This window comes from Choloepus didactylus, chromosome 20, assembly GCF_015220235.1.
Source record: "Choloepus didactylus isolate mChoDid1 chromosome 20, mChoDid1.pri, whole genome shotgun sequence".
NCBI classification, from domain to species: domain Eukaryota; kingdom Metazoa; phylum Chordata; class Mammalia; order Pilosa; family Megalonychidae; genus Choloepus; species Choloepus didactylus.
In genome coordinates this window covers 31,228,407-31,243,042 of record NC_051326.1, presented here as the reverse complement: position 1 = coordinate 31,243,042, position 14,636 = coordinate 31,228,407, and the positions used below count along the sequence as shown (strand labels likewise).

The following is a 14,636-nucleotide window of genomic DNA, read 5'->3' as shown; positions in this document are numbered from 1 at the left end:
AAAAGACTGATATCTTGCATATACAAAGAAATCCTACAACTCAATGACAATAGTACAGACAGCCCAATTATAAAATGGGCAAAAGATATGAAAAGACAGTTCTCTGAAGAGGAAATACAAATGGCCAAGAAACACATGAAAAAATGTTCAGCTTCACTAGCTATTAGAGAGATGCAAATTAAGACCACAATGAGATACCATCTAACACCGGTTAGAATGGCTGCCATTAAACAAACAGGAAACTACAAATGCTGGAGGGGATGTGGAGAAATTGGAACTCTTATTCATTGTTGGTGGGACTGTATAATGGTTCAGCCACTCTGGAAGTCAGTCTGGCAGTTCCTTAGAAAACTAGATATAGAGCTACCATTCGATCCAGCGATTGCACTTCTCGGTATATACCCGGAAGATCGGAAAGCAGTGACACGAACAGATATCTGCACGCCAATGTTCATAGCAGCACTATTCACAATTGCCAAGAGATGGAAACAACCCAAATGTCCTTCAACAGATGAGTGGATAAATAAAATGTGGTATATACACACGATGGAATACTACGCGGCAGTAAGAAGGAACGATCTGGTGAAACATATGACAACATGGATGAACCTTGAAGACATAATGCTGAGCGAAATAAGCCAGGCACAAAAAGAGAAATATTATATGCTACCACTAATGTGAACTTTGAAAAATGTAAAACAAATGGTTTATAATGTAGAATGTAGGGGAACTAGCAGTAGAGAGCAATTAAGGAAGGGGGAACAATAATCCAAGAAGAACAGATAAGCTATTTAACGTTCTGGGGATGCCCAGAAATGACTATGGTCTGTTAATTTCTGATGGATGTAGTAGGAACAAGTTCACTGAAATGTTGCTATATTATGTAACTTTCTTGGGGTAAAGTAGGAACATGTTGGAAGTTAAGCAGTTATCTTAGGTTAGTTGTCTTTTTCTTACTCCCTTGCTATGGTCTCTTTGAAATGTTCTTTTATTGTATGTTTGTTTTCTTTTTAACTTTTTTTTTCATACAGTTGATTTGAAAAAAGAAGGGAAAGTTAAAAAAAAAAAAAAGAAAGAAAAAAGACAAACAAGGAAAAAAAAAAAAAAAGATGTAGTGCCCCCTTGAGGAGCCTGTGGAGAATGCAGGGGTATTCGCCTACCCCACCTCCATGGTTGCTAACATGACCACAGACATAGGGAACTGGTGGTTTGATGGGTTGAGCCCTCTACCATAAGTTTTACCCTTGGGAAGACGGTTGCTGCAAAGGAGAGGCTAGGCCTCCCTGTATTTGTGCCTAAGAGTCTCCTCCTGAATGCCTCTTTGTTGCTCAGATGTGGCCCTCTCTCTCTGGCTAAGCCAACTTGAAAGGTGAAATCACTGCCCTCCCCCCTACGTGGGATCAGACACCCAGGGAAGTGAATCTCCCTGGCAACGTGGAATATGACTCCCGGGGAGGAATGTAGACCCGGCATCGTGGGATGGAGAACATCTTCTTGACCAAAAGGGGGATGTGAAAGGAAATGAAATAAGCTTCAGTGGCAGAGAGATTCCAAAACGAGCCGAGAGATCACTCTGGTGGGCACTCTTACGCACACTTTAGACAACCTTTTTTAGGTTCTAAAGAATTGGGGTAGCTGGTGGTGGATACCTGAAACTATTAAACTACAACCCAGAACCCATGAATCTCGAAGACAGTTGTATAAAAATGTAGCTTATGAGGGGTGACAGTGGGATTGGGAATGCCATAAGGACCAAACTCCACTTTGTCTAGTTTATGGATGGATGTGTAGAAAAGTAGGGGAAGCAAACAAACAGACAAAGGTACCTAGTGTTCTTTTTTACTTCAATTGCTCTTTTTCACTCTAATTATTATTCTTGTTATTTTTGTGTGTGTGCTAATGAAGGTGTCAGGGATTGATTTAGGTGATGAATGTACAACTATGTAATGGTACTGTAAACAATCGAAAGTACAATTTGTTTTGTATGCCTGCGTGGTATGTGAATATATCTCAATAAAATGATGATTAAAAAAAAAATAAATAAAAAAAAATAAAAGCTAGTGCAGTGTCAAAAATATATCTCTGGAATAATTTTTAAACTGAAAAACATATATAAATGAACACTGGGACTAACATCCAACAATTCTAAAACTACTCTTCCTATGAAAAACACTTACCAACTTCAAATATAGAGATGCATGGCAATTCAAGTAACATGAATTTTGAGGACACTTTTAAATGCTAATGTATATTAATCATATATCCCAGGACAGAATTGTTAAGCTAAAGTTCTATGGCTCTTTTTTATGGCGCCTAAGGTGGTTGGCTGCCTCGGCATAAAGCTGAATGTCTCCTTCCCGGCCAGAAGCTCACTGAAGTGGACGATGAACGCAAACTTCGTACATTTTATGAGAAGCGAATGGCCACAGAAGTTGCTGCTGACGCTCTGGGTGAAGAGTGGAAGGGTTACACTGTACAAATCAGTGGCGGAAATGACAAACAAGGTTTCCCCATGAAACAGGGTTATCTTGACCCATGGTCATGTCCGCCTCCTACTGAGTAAGGGGCATTCCTGTTATAGACCAAGGAGAACTGGAGAAAGAAAGAGAAAATCTGTTCGGGGTTGCATTGTGGATGCCAACCTGAGTGTTCTCAACCTGGTTATTGTAAAAAAAAAGGAGAGAAGGATATTCCTGGACTGACTGATACTACTGTGCCTCATCACCTGGGGCCCAAAAGAGCTAGCAGAATCCACAAACTTTTCAATCTCTCTAAAGATGATGTTTGCCAGTATGTTGTGAGAAAGCCCCTGAACAAAGAAGGTAAGAAACCTAGGACTACAGCGCCCAAGATTCAGCATCTTCTTACTCCACGTGTTCTGCAGCATAAGCATTGGCAATGAAGAAACAGCGTACTAAGAAAAATAAGGACGAGGCCGCAGAATATGCTAAACTCTTGGCCAAGAGAATGAAGGAGGCCAAAGAAAAATGCCAGGAACAGACTGCCAAGAGATGGAGGCTGTCCTCACTGAGAGGTTCTACCTCTAAGTCTGAGTCCAGTCAAAAATAAGATTTCTAAGAGTAATAAATAAATAAGATCAGACATTAAAAAAAAAAAAAAAAATAGTTCTATGCCTCTTCTGAAAGGTTACCAGTAATCCAGAACCTGAAGATGGGCAAGCTGGAGGATAAGTAAGTGTTTGAAAATATTTGTCATATCTCTCTTCACATGTTTAGAAACCTAAACATAAAGCATTATCATGGGAATGCAAACTCATATTTGATCACAAGTACAGCAGCAAGTCCCATAATATAAATATAATATAAATTTTCATTCTGAGAAACAGGAAAATACTGTAGCTACTGGAATCAATGGCAAGCTGCTTAGAAAAGACCCAGCTGCTTTGGTTCTGCTTATAATAATAGCTATCCCAGGCACTAAGAAGCACAGGGAAAAGTCAGAGATGAGACTGGGTGGAGGAGGAGTGCCGTCTACCACAGAGCCAACAAACCAGTCCCGTGGCTGCCTTGGTAACATTAGTGGATCATAAGCCAAGCAGGAACTTAGAGCATGACTTAACTCTTGTTTCTCCTTTATACTTTTTCTGAATTATAACTAATAATGCTATATACAAAATTTGTACAAAGTACAAAAATATTCAAAGCAGAAAAATATCCATAATTTCATCCATCAGAGATAATCACTGTTAACATTTAAAAATGTTTCCTTAATCTTCTTCCTGTGCATTCGTGTTTTCTAAGTGGTTAATATCAGTTAACTTTTAATTAACCAAAGGATCATTCAGTATCCCATATGCTATGAGTCTGCCAAACAGTATGTCTATTTACTGTATTAAGGCTATTTAAAACTATCACAATGCCATTTAAGACCCGTTCCCTCTGAAAAAAAGAAAAGCTTATACTGAAAAATAAATTAAAAACCTGAATTCTACTCATATTCACATATCTTAATATTCTTAGTCTTTGAACATAAGCAGTAGCTAATCATTGAAAATAGTTTACCGCAGTCAAATATAGGAAAATAGGGCCTGAAATAAAACTTCCTCTAAGGAAACTGAATGGCTTTCAAAATTAACCATCTTTACAGAGCCTGCTTGGCACTTCCACTGTGAAGTATTACGATAACTTGAATTAACTTGCAGTTTACATGATTCACACAATTTGCTGAGTATCTACTATAAGCAAGAACCATTCTTGGGCAGGATATAAAGAAGATGAAAACATGAACGCTGCCTTCTGAAGTCTCACAAGCCAGAAAGGAAGACAGGTATAGAGAAGAAATTACATTTCAGGGCAGAAACGGTGATCTGTGTAATAAATGGGGCAAGAACAAAGGAAAACTGGGGAAAGTTAGATTCACTCTGTAAGTAAACATTTATATTATGGAATTTTAAACTGACAAACATCTAAAAATAATTCAATCTGAATAAGGAAACTGATTTAATCTGTGGAAAAACTATGGATACTCAAAATACTTATCAATTAGCTGCCTGATTTAAATAAGCATGGTGCAATAAATCAGGACTTATTTTTGTTAAATTAAGATTAAAACAAATGAATTTTAGACAAATTAAAATTCATTTTGCTAACAGGAATTTACCTTGTAAATATCAAAATGCATTTGGCCACCCATCTGTTTCCCTAGTTACACTAAAACATGGATCTCACTTACCTGTCACAATGAGAACTGCCCCTTGAACTACTCTGTCCCGATTCATGCTGTGCATCCAAAAGAATCTTCTCCATGTCTCCATTGTGGATAGAGGATGAGGAAGGTACATGCTCAAGCCCCCCATTTTTCCCATTGCCATTGTCGTTGCCATTGCTGCTGTTCATTGGGAGCTCCACCCAGGAACCTGTTGGACAAGTCAGATAGCTAAGTTAACCCCTGAAACCTGTCATGTGCACAGATGCAAATATGGTGAATAAAGATAAGAATTCTAACTGGTCTCAAACCAAAGGCAAAAGCATTCTAAAAAAAATAAACAAGGAGCAGTTTTAGAAATCTAAAATCTATACATTTCTGTTACTGAAGTAGCTCAGGTAATCATTCAATTTAGAAGAAGCTGGAATTCTAAGAGTAAGCTTAGAAAATGCATATTTCAGCCATTTGGCTCTCTGGTTAGAGTTTAGTTTATATACAATCAACACTCTGCTGAAAACTCTGAGGCTGTCTTTAAAAAAAAAACAAAGGATTTTACTTGTTTTTATACAAGTAAAATCCATAGTCTACCTCAACTATTTAATTGTATCTTCCACAAATGAAATAAACATATGGCTTAGAAACTTCTCATAAAGTTCATCTAAAATTAACAACTATATCCTAATTAGCAAAACAACTGAGAAACAACAAGACAGGGAACTTAAATCCAATCACAAAAATTTCAATTTCTGTACAAATCTGAAGCATAAAAGAAATACTTCTGGCTCTTAACTAAATCAAGTGGTAATGCTAAAAATTCTGAAAAAAGCTTTAGTTCTATCCCACCAATTAAGTTTCATCATTTCCTTTACAACTCACTTTTCCATGCACCAAACATACCTTGTGAACTTGTCTTTTCTCTCTTCTCTCCCACGAGCTCCTACTTTCTGGGGTTTTCATTAAGCCTTGTTTGTTTGCGGGGAGAAACTAGTGTGCATCTGCTACTGCAGACACTAATGTTTTCTTAAGCAAATAGATGAAGGGGGTGGAGCCACAGGAAAAAGAGAAGTGGCACTGGTGATTTGGATGGGTCTTGAAAATATTTATTTGTCCAATGAGTTTGTTGAACACATTAAGGTGTTTAAATTTTAATAAGAATTGATAACAGCTAATAAACCAACTTCACAACAGGAGATAGTGGTGTATTTTTTTTCCATGATTTTCATTCCCTACAAAATTTTGTTTCAGAAAACACGTCACAACCAAGCTGGCTGGCTGAGCCATTTCTCTAAAGTCCTAGCAGAAGCACTGAGAGAGGATTCCCTGGCTGGACAGTCTTCCATCAGAAATTCGGAATAATCACCAAACAGGCTCAAATTCTAAAATGCACTGTAAATGAGGTAATGACTAGACCAGACCCAGAACTCAACCTAATGTCATCCTTATATGATGGAAAGCTTAAAGGCAGACTTGGTTGGAAATTGGACTCTACTGCTCACTATTTGTACGATCTTCCAAGCTTCAGTTTCCTGATTTATAAAACAAAGATAATAAAATACAGTACAGTACCTACCTCACAGGGCCTAGGTAAGGATTTAATATAGTAACATAGATATAATCTTTGGTAAATAGGAGATACTTAGTTATACACTAGTTAAAAGAGTTTATATTTGTAAAGTACTTAAAACAATGTTTGCTAAATGAAAAAGTTTATTTCTTCCTTTCCATCTAAGGCAGCCCCATCATCATCAATTTCTTCAGGCTGTACTATCAAACAACAGAACTGTATGACTTCTCCATGGTCTTGTTCTAGACATAAAAATGAACACTGACCAGACATCAAAAATGGATCAGCAAAATCAAATGGCAAATCTAAGATCCAACAATGAAGATAATGTAATCAAATATCTGGAATGCCTGAGTATATAAGAAACATGCCAAAAGCATCCCTAAATTTCGAGTTCTGCCAAATATTTTAACTGGAGAGATGGAGAGAAGGAAAAGAGAGGAGAAGGCAGAGAGGGGGAGAGGGGGAGAGGGGGAGAGGGGGAAAGGGAGTGAGAAAGAGAGAATGGGAGGGAGGAGAGAGGGAAAGAATGGTATATGATAAACTTTTTTTCTACTCCCACTGCTTTGAGGATTTCAAACTTATTTTTAAACCAATGGAACCAGTTCTTCTTATACAGAAGTACAATATATAAAAAACATAAAAACAAACAAAAACCAGAGCTGCTCTGACAGAAGCATAGCTAAGGAACCAGGTGTTCCAGATGGGTCATCGTGGAAATTAGTCTTCCCCAAAATACAATTAATGTTCAGTTGAAGTATCTGGTCAAAGAGAAAAAAGGCTGTAGCAACACCAGGTTTTCTGGACCTTCATTTTTTAAAACTTCCAAAGCAACATCTGAACTCTATTTTCTATATTAAAAATATGTAAATAATCACAATCTAATACATTTTAGGAACTTGACATAATCTAACACATATTTTAGGAACTTGAAGAGACATATCTAGAAAAGCTTAATATAAGTGATCTCCGTCATCAACTTAACACCCTGTAGCATCACTAAGATTTCTACTTGTGACAGACAATATTTATTCGGCATGTATTAGTATTATGGTTAAGAGCACCGATTCACTCTGAATCCCACTCTACCACATTTAACCAGCTGTTATATCACAGACAAGTTAGTTAACCCCTTTGTGTATCAATTTCCTCAACTTAAAATAGGAATAATAATTGTATCTACATCATAGGATTGTTACAAGGAGTAAATGAATAAAGCACATAGTAAAATAAGAAAGGTATACAGTATACGAGTGCTATGTGTTACCTACTATTATAATTATACTCTCCATCTTTTTTAAAAAATACGCTGTACTTTTAGAGCAGTTTTAGGTTTTTAGAAAAATTGCACAGGAAGTTCCCACACACTCCCCACCACACATAGTTCCCCTATTATTAACATCTTGTGTTAGTGTGGTTCAATCAATTGATGAACCAATATGGATAACTTATCAGTAACTAAAGTCCATAGTTTACATTAAGATTTACTCTTTGTGTATACAGTCCTATGGGTTTTCACAAATGCATAATGGCATGTTATCTACCATTACAATATCATACAGAATAGTTCACTGCCCTAAAAATGTCCTATGCTCCACCTAGTCATAGACATTCTGGAGGGTAATTTGACAATACATATTAAGAGCTTTAAAAAGGTACATTTCCTTTAGCTTAGTTAATTCTGTTTCAGAAATACTGTCTCTGTAAACAAACAATGCTACAGAGAAAGTTTTGTACACAGATTCTTTTTAAGAAGTTACATATTAGATTTATCTTTTTGAGTAAAATGAGAAGTCAAACTTGTCTTTCTCAATAGAACTACACATGCCTTTTTCCCATCACCTTATTCATTTCTGATTTATAGCCTCAGAATTTCTTCATGTTCTAACTAATTCTACCAATCTTCACAAGCATGGAAACCAGGCAAGATATGAGGACTGTGCTGTCTAATAAAAAGTAGGAAAAAACTCAGTGAATTCTTTTCCTAATAATAAAGCTTTATAATTAAAATCTGGAAGCTTGCTCTATTATAGTTAAGCCTACTTGCAAACTGTTCATGCTAGTTTGTACATATGCATAATGACATGAGAAATTTTCTAGTTTAAGCATTTCAGAAGAGTAAACAGATTCAAAGAAGCATGTATCTGCATTCTCTAATACAGTAGATCTCAAAGGTTGTGCAAATAATTGACTACATTCATGACTATATGCTACATATCCTTTATGGTTTTATAATCACCAGTTCAATACTTCTCTTAAGGAGGGAACCAATGTGGGGTATGTGGGCTGCTGCAGAGGGGAAAAGAAGGAAGAATAGTTCTCATTTTTTCCCAAACCTTTCAAAGTCTCATGTGCAACTCTTATTCTAACCAAGGGTGACATATTTCATTATATTTCATCCTCTTTTCTCAAAACCTTTACTTTGTTTCAAGTAGCTGATGGTGGAATCCAGACCAAGAACAATCACTGGCATTCTTCTAAAAAAAAAGAAGGGCTTTTTCACAGAAGTGACTTAATACACAGGTTAGTTATGTATTCAAAGTTGTATTACAATGCAGTGAAGTTTTATGTGGAGACTTAAAAGCTTTCATGCCATAGTGGGGGATACAAGTATATCTTGGTTGAATATGTTTAAAAAAAAAAGAAATTGGACTTGTTAATTCCCACATTAAACAATAAAAATAATTATACTGCAATCTCGATTTTCCTTATACTACCTACTAAATCTTATGACATGAAAATCCTATTCAAATATTCTTAACTGACTGGATATTTTTCTTAATAATAAAACTGAGTGGAAAATGCCCCTTGAACTTTGGAAACAGTTCATATATTTGCCCACTAATTTGTCATTAAAGTGACTGGTCCCCCCTACAGCAGTAAACTAAAATAAAAATTAGGGAACGGTTCATTATTTCAAATAGCTCAGTAATTTGCTATTAATACTCTGCTTTCTGAATCAAAGATAAAATCCTACACCAGAGTTAATGTGCAGAGATAATCAGCACAGTAACTTTCATCTCCTGTTCTTCATAGTGGTACAATTTACCCAACAAAAGTATTTCAACTTATCTGCAATTTGTATCATATGCCTGAATAAGCTGTTTTGCTCAGTGCCCAAAAATCACTTGAAGGATCAATAAGGCTTGTTTTGTTCGGTCTAGTGTTGTGTAACGAGCCAAAAAAGCAGAGTAAGAGGTAAGAGGGATAGTAATTAAACATGGCATTACCTAGAAAGCTTTTCAGTAACAAAGCTCACCCCCACCCCAAGCAAAATACTTCCTATCTAGCAGATTTCCCAAAGCAACATTCTGATATCACATACAGGTTGAGTATTCTTCCGCTTCAATAACAGCTAATATAAACATAGCAGCAATTGATAGGCTAAAGACATCAAACACCTCCTAGGTCTCAAAGACACAGTGATAATCACGTATATCTCAATCACATTTTTTGTTAAATGGTCAAAGGAAAATTAAAACCCCTTTGCTTCTGGTAAAATCATGTAACCACACTAACCAGCTAACTCATAAGTATTGGAGGAAAATACTGAATGCAATTAAGAAACAGAATACTAAAAAGAGAAAGATGGGCAGACCACCTCTGTACATGAGGTTGGAAAGCATATGGAGAGAATAAATTCACATAAAAGAGGATTCTGGGCCACTGAAACAGAAATGTACTGAAAGGAGCACCCAACTGGATGAAAGTCAGCACCTCAGCTCTAGATGCCAGTTTCCTGTGAACCTCAAAGTTATCTCTTCCCATTCTAAAATGCCATGCTTCTGAGAGAGTATGCTAAAAATGGGTAAATCACTTAAAATGTGTATTAATATATGATAAAAGTAACATTTAAAGATATGTAAACTATTCTAATATAAAAACCTTACACTCTAGGACATAAAATAAGACATTTTAAAGTTTTTTTAAAGTCAACATTTAAAGAATTGACCCATCAAAAGATGGAGAAGCAGCAATAAACAATGAATACATCTTAAAATATTCAAATCCTATTTCACACTTGTGAGGGCAAGAACTCTCCCGAAAAAAAATTTTAGGCCACGTTGGAAGCACCTCCCTCTTATGATGAAAGATCACTGCAACGTCTTTAAATGACCTTTAAGCATCCAAAGGATTTTTAAACGATTTCATTTGCCCATATGCTAACTGCACTATCTCTTGTATCTGAGATGAATTACAGAAAGGTTAAGCAAGAATCTTTCCATGGAGACTGACCTCTAAAACAACTGGAAATAACCTTAGGACAAGATGTCTGAGCATCAGAATGTTATGAGTCAACTGTATAGTTGGTCATAACTCAATATTATCCATTAACTTACAACTGTTCATGTGTTTGAAAGTGTTTTTAATTCCATTTATGAAAATTTATTTCCTCTTGCTTCGTGATCTGGGCAATCTTGGTTGGTTTTAGAAGCTCTATTATAAACAGGTTTACTGGCACACAATCCCATCGTTTAAAAAAAATCACTTCAGCAACTTTTAGAGAACTCAAACAAACAAAAAACAAAAAAAGAAAGAAAGAAATGAAAAAAAGTAACTTAGCCTCCTCACCCCCACACGTGATTCAAGTAACCACTAAATTACCAAATGGATTTTCCTGACCAGGCTGTGGTTAACAAAAGAACGCAACAAGCGATCTCACGTTCCAAACCCTGGGGGTAGCCCAATTCAGCGACGTTAGTGTAGCTGGTGCAAAGGCTTAAGCCCCACTGCACACTTGAGCTTCGACAGCCCCTCAGCTTTCCTCCCCCTCGGTCGCCCTCCCATCCCGCCTGCCCGCCCGTCCATCCCCCGGCGTCCCCGTCGCACGTCCCCAGCCCTCCCCACGTCCCCTCGGCGGCCCGCTCCGCCCACCGTCCCCGCCCTTCCCTTCCGCCCCGCGCCCTGAAGGCCCGCCCTCTCCAGGGCGCCACTGGCTCCGCTTCAGCGGCCACCTCAGCTGGAATCTGCCCGTCCAGCCGCCCGCTCGGCGCTCGACCCCCTTCTCTTCCCACCTACCGGCACTCCCCCACACCGAACACAAACACCCCCAACCCAAGATCCCAGAAGGTAGGGGAGAAAAGCAAAGAAGACAAGAACAAGTTTTCCTGACAGGAGACGGGAGCTGTCAGTCACCCCAACATCCACGGCCTTGACCAATAGGCTGCCTTCTCCTCCCGCACGCCTCCGCCTCCCCGCGCTAAGGCTGTGGTAGCGGCCGCACCAGCTCTTGCTCCCCCCCCACCCCATACCTTTTACCAATCCCGCCCGCCCAGCACTCACTGTTGAGGCCGGCTGGCGGTGGCAAAGGCTGTTCTCCTTCCTCGCAGTTGTTGTTGTTGTTGTGCAAGGGCGGCGGCTGCTCAACTAAATGAGACGACATTGTCGGGTGCCGGTAAGAGCTGCGGTCGCAGGAGGACTGTCTCTGGCTCTCCAGCAGCAACACAACAAGCTGAGTCCCCCGCCCCCTTTTCTGCGCGTGCGCAGACCCTCCCCTTCCCTGACGTTAGGGTCCGTCCAGGCCACGTGATAAAAACACAACAAGCGACGGGGTGGGACATGGGCGTTCCCATGCGAGCCACAGACGTGGAGACGCGAGAGTCACGATGATGCGTGCGCCAGGAGTGAATTCTTGCACGTAATTAGTATTGACGGGATGTAATGAGTTATGCAGATGGCACTAGGATAGAGGATAGGGAGAGGTGTGTAATGAGGCAGCATAAGGTGCTAATGTGTTAGCACCCAAATCTCCCGCACCTCCAAGATCAACATTGTTTTATTCAGTCCGTGAGCATTTATTTTTTAATACCTGTTACGGACTTTCAGTTCTGTAATAGGTTTCGTGGTGACACAAAGGAAGCAAAAAAACTCAGTGACTCCCATCATATCCTAAAATAAAGTTGGCGGAACAGTAACGCCGCAAACAGGAGACAATATAAGGCAGCCCAGACTTTTTTAGTTGTCGTTTTAATAACTTTTAAAACGATCACTGTAAGCAATGGGAAAAATTCAGGAAAACATGGAGAAGAAAATAATCACCCTATATCATCATCTAATTGATCTCTGCGATTTTATTTCATGGGAAGCTGTGTTACACTAAACTACTTATGTTCCTAAATATTCCACCTTCTTTATATTTCCATGTCTACATTCAGTTTCCTTGGTCTGATTTATGTGTAGCGTACGTCTTTCTCTCAGTCTGTCTCTTGTTTTTTAACTTTCACTCTGCAGAAATTTAAGATTTTCATATCAAATCCATCAGTCATTATTGTTTAGGAAGACTTTCACTCTGGGATGATGGATCTATTCCCCATAACGTTTTATAATTTTTGCATTTAGGTTGAATTTTTACATTTAGGCCCTTAATCCATTTGAAATTTAATTTTGATATTTTGAAAATTAACTTCATTCTTTCCCAATCGAGTATCAATACTGACCCAACAATATTGGTACATTTTTAAGTCATCCTTTCCACACTGATTTAAAATTGCACCTTTACCATGTTCTAAATTCCCACAATAACATGAGTCTTTCTCAGGACCCTTTACAATAACTCTATCAGATAACTATTAGAGAAAGTTTCTTCTCATTTGTCTTTTTAAAGAATTTCATAACTATTTTTACTTAATTACTCCTCAGATGAACTGAAACATTGATTTGTCCAAGAGTAGATGGTAGTTATTGAAGGTAGTTATTGAAGATAGATGATGGGTACATTAAACTATTCTTCCAACTTTTCAATATATTTGAAATATTTTTATGCTGAAATTTTTTTTAATCAATTTAAGTCCCATTGCAAATTCTCTTATGATTTTGATCAGAAATGTATTCAGTTAACGTAATAATTAGGGGGAATGTTTGATTGACACAATTATAATATTGTCTTCCCATTCGGGACCACCATAGCCCTCTTTATTCTGGTTTCTTTTAGGTATTTGACATTTCTTAATCTTTTTTGAGTTTTGGTATATTCTTATGCCCACTTTATAAAAAAAGTAATCTGATCTTTCCTCTTCTATGGTCTTGAGTAGCTTAAACAGAAAATTACTTTTCTTTAAATATAAGGTACAATTCTTCAATGAATACAGGTAGGGGGATGTTATTTCTCTTTTTCCAGGATCTTCTATTTATTTGTTATTTTGGGTTGTCCTTTATTTTGTCCTGATTATATTAGCAAATGGTTTATTTTATTAACTTAAAGAAATCTCCTGTAAATTTTGGTTCTGCCCCTCCTTTTTTCGTTGTTGTTTGATTTTGGAGTTTTTTAAAAAAATTTTTTGGTTGGTCTTTGCTTCCTGGTTGTATTCTTCTTTTTTTAAACAGCTTTATTGATAAATAATTCACATGCTGTACATTAATCCTTTTTAAGTTCACAGCTTAATGGTTTTTATTTTATTCAGAGCTGTGCAACAATTGGGAGATCTTATTTTGGGACATCTCATCACCCCAAAAAGAAACCCAGTACTGATTAGCAGTCATTCCTCATTTTTTCATAACTTCTTATATTTGATGCTTATATCATTCTTTTTGTTGTTGTTAATTTAGGTTTTTAAATCTAAGAACATTTGCCTGATCAGAATGTTTTTATATCATTTCTAGCTTGGTGAATTTTTTTAGGTTTTCTTGGAGGCAACGTATGTTTTCTTTTGGGGAATGTTCCTTGAGTACTTGAAAAGAATATGTAGTTTCTGGGTTCAGGGCATCAGGTTTGATGTGTCTATTGGAACTACCTTAATAGTAATGCCATTTAAGTTTTTCATAGTTGATTTATTTCCGTATGTATCGTAGATTTCAAGAGGTCAAATAATCCCTTGCTCTGTGAATTTATTCTTTTATCTTCTTTAGTGATACTTGATGCTTCATTATTTGATGCACAGATAATCATAACTATCTTTATAACTTATGAAGTGGTATTTTGTCCACAGTCTGATACTGTGATCATGATCCTAGTTTTTAAAATTATTATTGTTCTTTAGTTGCATTGACCTGATGTACCCATACTTTTAATTTTCAACCTTTCTGATTCATTGGATTACAGCAAAATGTAGCTGTTGCTTTAGGATCCAATATTAATTTTTTACTTTTAATAGGGTAGTTTAGCAAATTTAATTATGGATGATGTAAATATGTTTGGATTAGTACTGTTATTTTATATCAGGCTCTCCATTTTAATGTCCTTAAAATACTTTTCACTATGGGGTCTTTTTTTTTTTTTTAATGTTTCATCTTATGTTCACTTGGGTGAAAAGCAAAACTGTTTTCGAGCCATGCAAGAGGCAGTATCTTCTGATTTCATTTTAAAAAGCTGGTATATAAATAATAATAATAAAGCTGGTATAAGCCTGACAAAAAATAGCTACACACGAATATTAAAAACCAATCTGAATTAGTATACAGAAGTAAAAGT

The 14,636-nt window shown here is 37.2% G+C and overlaps 1 protein-coding gene across 2 annotated transcripts in view; it reads right to left on the bottom strand.

The window, feature by feature from the left end:
* Positions 1-11,692, bottom strand: part of BNIP3L (BCL2 interacting protein 3 like) — a 28,742-nt gene extending 17,050 nt beyond the window's left edge. Inside the window, exons 1-2 of one of the 2 annotated variants that reach the window (XM_037812968.1) lie at positions 11,513-11,692; positions 4,693-4,876 (exon numbers count right to left, since the gene is read on the bottom strand). In XM_037812968.1, coding sequence (XP_037668896.1) covers positions 4,693-4,876; positions 11,513-11,612 — 284 coding nt within the window. In that variant the 5' untranslated portion in view covers positions 11,613-11,692. Of the gene's footprint in view, positions 1-4,692; positions 4,877-5,562; positions 5,957-11,512 lie in introns of those variants that run through there. The other variant, XM_037812969.1, reaches the window with a different exon arrangement.
* Positions 11,693-14,636: the final 2,944 nt, after the last annotated feature.